Genomic DNA, 5961 nt, shown 5'->3' on the forward strand with positions numbered 1-5961 from the left:
TGTAACGATAGTAACGTGAATTTGCTAAAAAACCATCCGTGGAAAATTTACATTTAACCAGCACATTTTATATTTAAAGCATTTCTTTTCGAGTTTTAAAATTAATTTCTGCATCACCGTCCATGACGTACTTTGAATTTGTAATGCTGACGCTCATCTTTGTCCAAGTTTCCACACGGAGAAGATATCAATTGTCAATACAGCCCTTCACACAAGAATCGGTTTCTGCTCGTTCCTTTTTCCTAGAATATCAGACTTTTAAATCTTGTTTAAATTTTTTAAAAATATTTAAAATCCTGGGACAATACTCGAACTTAGTCTTAAGTATCTGCATGAAACAAATCGAATAAGTATCTTCAAAATAAAAAGGATTCCCAAATATACACATAAATAAAATTAGGGTTAATTATCTAATTGATCACTAAAATGAGTTAATTATACAAATAACTATATAATAAAAAATAAATAATAAATAAATTTGATAAAATTTAAATACATTATCATGAATACTATAAGTCATAACCTTTTAATTGGTTGTGATAACATTTAAAAATAATTGGTAAAATTTTATAAATAATATTTTTGCTGATTGAAATGATATTTCAAGGTAGTTGTTTGATATTTATTGTCATTTTAAGGACCATCTTGATACTATTTTTAGTTCGGTGACCAACTACATATATTAAACCCACTCCAATAACCAACTTATACTGATTGAAATCATATTTCAAGGTGCTTGTTTGATTTTAAATAATTCAAAAAAATTGATGAAAATTCATACGACTAGACAAAAGATGAAAGAAACAGCGAAAACAATGGTTTTTTTTAGGGATTCTTATCTATATTATAAATCCAAAATCCGATCATTATTAATAATTTATTTTCAATATTATCACAATGAATAGATTCTATCCAACATATTCATTTATCAAAATTTAACCGTAAAATACAACCAACTTCGTGTACATATTTGTCATACTACAAAATTTGCCTTAACCCCCAAGACTATCGCCCTCTATATATTCCCCATCATTTCTCTCGTAGTCTCCACAAGCTTCTTTTAGCTTTAATCTCACTCTTTAATCATTCCAATTAATTCTTTTCACTGCAAAAATTAAAACAAAATGGCGGCATCTAACGAGGTTCTAGAAGCCTCCGACTCGCACGATGTTCTGTCTCTCCTGTCTTCTCCGACAAGAGATTACCTCGTCCGAAACTCCGGTGATCAGGTAACTTGATCTTACTTAATCTAAGATGTTTGGTTTTATTACAGAATTACATACATGTTTATTCGTGATTATCTGTTTATTTACATTTTTTTCTATTTTTAAAGTATCTATGTGTTTAATTCTGTAACAGCCCTGGTTCGGTGTTCGATTCTGGCTTATCTCAGAGATTCTGTTAAAAAATAAATAATTTGTGATTAAAATTTTTTAGTTATGGATTTTTTTAAAATGGTATGATCAATTTGTTGAAGGTTTGAGATGTTAATATATTAATGTAGGGTGAATTTTAACTTTATTTTTTTAATAATTGGGTTAATATGATTATTATGGTAATATTAAGGTGTAGTGTTAATTTGATTATAAAGCTAAGATCATTCTGATGTTGCTGAGGGTGATTAGAATTTAGAAGTGCGGATACATTTATGAAACTGAGAAGGCGTTTGGTTCATGGTTAATGAGTCCAGTTAACGGGTATCGGAATCTCAAATTCATGTGTTGGTGTTTGGATTAGGCATTTTGTGGTATGGAATGAGAATCCTATTCCGACTTGATGGTAAATCATTCCTTCCACACTCCTTGAGATACTTATTCCCCTATCCTTCATTCCCATGTATCATCCGGACGCCCCCTGAATTGGTACCAGCTATATAGTACTTTACTGTACTTTATTGGATTCTGCTTCGTGTTCCATTTTTTAGGATTATTCACACTTGTAATTGCTTTTTGCTGCCCTTGCCCTGCTCTGAAACTGATGTAGTGTGATGAGATTTAGGTGAGTTGAGGACTGAATGCATAGGTGAGTTGAGGGAGTATAATCTGTTTTTGCCTTCGTGTAGTTGTCGCGGTGCTTGTAATTTAGAGATGCTATGTATTTGAGTATTTCGTTTGAGGTGTCAGAGTCTGTGATTACTGTTATTAATATGATTATTATGATAAATTGATAGAGTTATATCATATATGCTGGAATTGGAGTCCTCTAGTTAATAGAGTATGTTGATGACATTTTGTAGTCCGTGTAGTGAAATTTGATAGAAGGATTGGTGGGATTTTAATTTAAGAGCAGAAAGTATAAATTTAGGAGTTGACAATTGCTTCTGTGATTTTAGGTTAAAGTCGATGGGTTGAAAGGGAAGACAGTTGGTTTATACTTCTCAGCATCGTGGTGTGGTCCATGTCAGCGTTTCACTCCGAAGTTGGTTGATGTGTACAATGAGGTATCTGCAAAGGGAGGGTTCGAGGTTGTATTTGTTTCAGCTGATGAAGATGATCAGTCATTTAACGAGTATTTCTCCAAGATGCCTTGGGTTGCTGTTCCCTTTTCGGATTCTGACACTCGTGCTAAGTTAAACGACTTATTTAAGGTGAACGGGATTCCACACCTTGTTTTACTAGACGAGTGTGGGAAACTTTTGAGCGATGAAGGGGTTTCGATTATTGGTGATTATGGAGCCGAAGGGTACCCTTTTACCTCACAGCATCTGAAAGAACTCAAGGAGCAGGAAGAAGAAGCTAAGAGGAACCAATCCTTGAGTTCCCTTTTAGTTTCACGGTCTCGGGACTTTGTTCTTTCAGCTGATGGAAATACAGTGAGTTAAAATGCTTAGAGTTCTTACATGCTTGCAAGCTTCAATTAACGTAATTCTTGCTAACCAAATTGATTTTATATCTTGTTTCATCTTGAAAAAACTATAGGTACCTATTGCTGAGCTTGAAGGGAAAACTATAGGTCTCTATTTCTCATTGGCATCATACAGGGTCTCTGCTGTCTTCACTGAAAAGCTTGTCCAAGTTTATAAAGAACTGAAAGAGAAAGGGGAGAGCTTTGAAATTGTGACTATCTCTCTTGATGATGATGAAGAATCATTTAAAGAAGGGCTGCAAGGTGCCCCTTGGCTTTCCTTGCCTTTCAAGGACAAAAGCTGTGAGAAACTGATTAGGTACTTCGAGCTTTCAACCTTACCCACTCTTGTCATCTTAGGGCCAGATGGGAAGACTCTCCATCCAAATGTGGCTGAGGCGATCGAAGAACATGGGATCTTGGCATACCCTTTTACCCCTAAGAGGTTTCTTGAGCTTGATGAGATAGAGAAGGCTAAGCAAGAAAAGCAAACATTGGAGTCTATTCTGGTTTCAGGAGCGCAAGATTTCGTAATCGCAAAAGATGGAGTCAAGGTGAGTTTCATAAAATTTATCCATTTTCTGTTTATACTTTCTATACTATGAATATATTTGTTGTTTGGTATAAGCTGTAGATGTTGCATACTGAACTTTAAAAAAATTGGTGATGCACAGACTTCCTAGTCACCATTTCAGTCCAAGGAAGAAAAAATGGGGAGCCGAAAGCTATAACATATCTTTGCCAAGTTTTTTTAAATAATGTAACTTTTCGAGAAGAAAGCTATATTTAAATTACTATTGAAATTTCCTCTTGCAGGTTCCTGTGTCTGATCTTGTTGGGAAAAATATCCTACTCTATTTCTCTGCGCACTGGTGTCCTCCATGTCGTGCTTTCACACCAAAACTTATTGAAGTGTACCACAAGATAAAGTCAAAGGATGCTGCCTTTGAATTAATCTTCATCTCCAGTGACAGAGATCAAACTTCCTTTGACGAGTACTTTTCTGGAATGCCATGGTTGGCACTTCCATTTGGTGACACAAGGAAGGCATCATTAAGTGGTCTGTTTAAGGTCCGTGGCATTCCCAAGTTAGTGGCACTGGGGCCATCCGGGAAAACCGTCACAACAGAAGCTAGGGACCTTGTTATGCTTCATGGCGCTGAAGCTTATCCCTTCACAGAGCAGCGGTTAAAAGAAATTGAGGCAGAGCACGATGAGATGGCAAAGGGGTGGCCTGAGAAGGTGAAGCATAAACTTCACGACGAACATGAGCTGGTTCTCACCCGTTCACGGATTTACGTTTGTGATAAGTGCAACGAGGAAGGACATATTTGGGCATTCAACTGTGAAGAATGCAACTTTGATCTTCATCCAAAATGTGCTTTGGAAGAAGACAAGGACAACATGGATGCTGCTGCTGCTAAAGCCGAGGAGGATGATATCAAGAATGAAGAGAAGTCCAAAGAAGGATGGGTTTGTGATGGAGATGTTTGCTTCAAAGCTTAAAAGTTTGTTTCCCATCCTGTCATATCTTTACCTTGCCTTCTTACTTTATCCATAATAAATGCTTGTGAGTTATTGAGATTTGATACATGATTTGTTTGCATAACAAAAGCATGTACTATATTACCTAAGTTATAATGGTTATGTTTGGTTATCACAAAACCCTGTACTATTACTTAAGTTACAAGGTTTATGTTTGGTATTTATAGTTCTTCGTGTATTTCTGTATTCGACAACCCTATTCTCTATATGCGTCATCCATGAATCTCACAGATCAGAATATTACACATTGAGCGTTGCGTTTTTTTGTCGTTAATTCTTTTGGGTAGCTGCATTGACATTGCTACATAGATCTGCCTTCTAAAATTTGCCTATCCCTTTAGATTCATCTATTGTGTCACTGAAGCCTTTTTATATAGCTCTATACAGATACTGAACCTTCTTCACAGTATCACGACAGAGATCTCCTGGTATTCTTATTTTATACTGCTATGTTTAAAACTTAACTCAATTTGGTGTGGCGAGTCGAGTGGTGATTGTATGGTATACTGCAGGGATCATTGTCAATTTTTGATTGCAAGAGAGGAGTTGTGCAGCATACAGTTATCATTGTAAATTTTGGTTGCATTTGATGATTTGAGAATCTCTTACATTAGTCATGTAAATATGAAAAAATCGAAACAAACCTTGATAAACCTAACAATAGAATGCACACAGGCCTAAACTGATACAAGATACTTGTTCTGTTCTGCTGTTCTGCAGCTCTAGCGCTTCCCTTTCTTAGTAGCTCTCGCGTTCCGAGTCATCTCATCTTTTGATCTTGAAGGTCCCTCTTCGAAACCTCCAGCTTTCAAGTTTCTGTCAGGAGCATTACTGTTCGCATCATCTTCAACTGATTCCACTTCCTTAGACTGCCCATTATGAGCACTCTCACTTTTCGAACCTGTAGACATGTCTTGTTCTCCTTTCTTAGCATTACTTTTCGCGTCATCTTTAGCAGCATTCGCTAACTTCTTAGGTTTATTCTTAAAGAACTCCTCTCCTGGACTTGAATCTACGTTGTCCAATCCAGATTCCACGTCTCCCTCATAAGCATAACTGATCTCTTCATTGTACCTCGCTTCCAAAAATCTTCCGCTATATTTTCCAGCTCTCCTGTCAGGTCCATACACAGGTACATCTGCAATTTTACCAGACCGCGATTTCTTAAGTTCATTATGAAATGCCTCAACTTTACAGACATTATTTTTCTTCGAGTCCTCTCGTTTCTTCTTTTCGTGTAAAGATAATTTGTATAACACCCAACAGAATAATAAAACAACAGCTACGACGATAACCACCAGAACTACGACAACTGATCCATTGGAGTCTGATTTTTCTCGAGGTGGCGGGACGGTGAACATGTCAGAAGGAGGAGGTGGAGGAGGAGGGAGTGTAGGGAAAAACTTACGGTGATCTTCTGATGGTTCGTTCATGATTTTTGGTGGCAACAAATTGACAGAGAAGATTTTCAATGATATAATGTAAGAACGAGTTTTTCAGACAAGAAAGAGAGGCTGATCATCTATTTATAGAGGATATAATAGGATTTGATTAGCAGTTGGATTTAGCTAA

The 5961-nt window shown here is 36.4% G+C and overlaps 1 protein-coding gene across 1 annotated transcript; it reads left to right on the forward strand.

Annotated features, from left to right (window-relative positions):
- The first annotated feature begins 1006 nt into the window (after nucleotides 1–1006).
- On the forward strand, nucleotides 1007–4567 carry LOC108202678 (probable nucleoredoxin 1). The gene is made up of 4 exons (XM_017371193.2): nucleotides 1007–1229; nucleotides 2333–2812; nucleotides 2919–3398; nucleotides 3661–4567. The coding sequence occupies exons 1-4, from the start codon at nucleotides 1125–1127 to the stop codon at nucleotides 4348–4350; spliced, it is 1755 nt and encodes a 584-aa protein (XP_017226682.1). The 5' UTR covers nucleotides 1007–1124; the 3' UTR covers nucleotides 4351–4567.
- The last annotated feature ends 1394 nt before the right edge of the window (nucleotides 4568–5961 follow it).

This window comes from Daucus carota, chromosome 9, assembly GCF_001625215.2.
Source record: "Daucus carota subsp. sativus chromosome 9, DH1 v3.0, whole genome shotgun sequence".
Lineage (NCBI taxonomy): Eukaryota > Viridiplantae > Streptophyta > Magnoliopsida > Apiales > Apiaceae > Daucus > Daucus carota.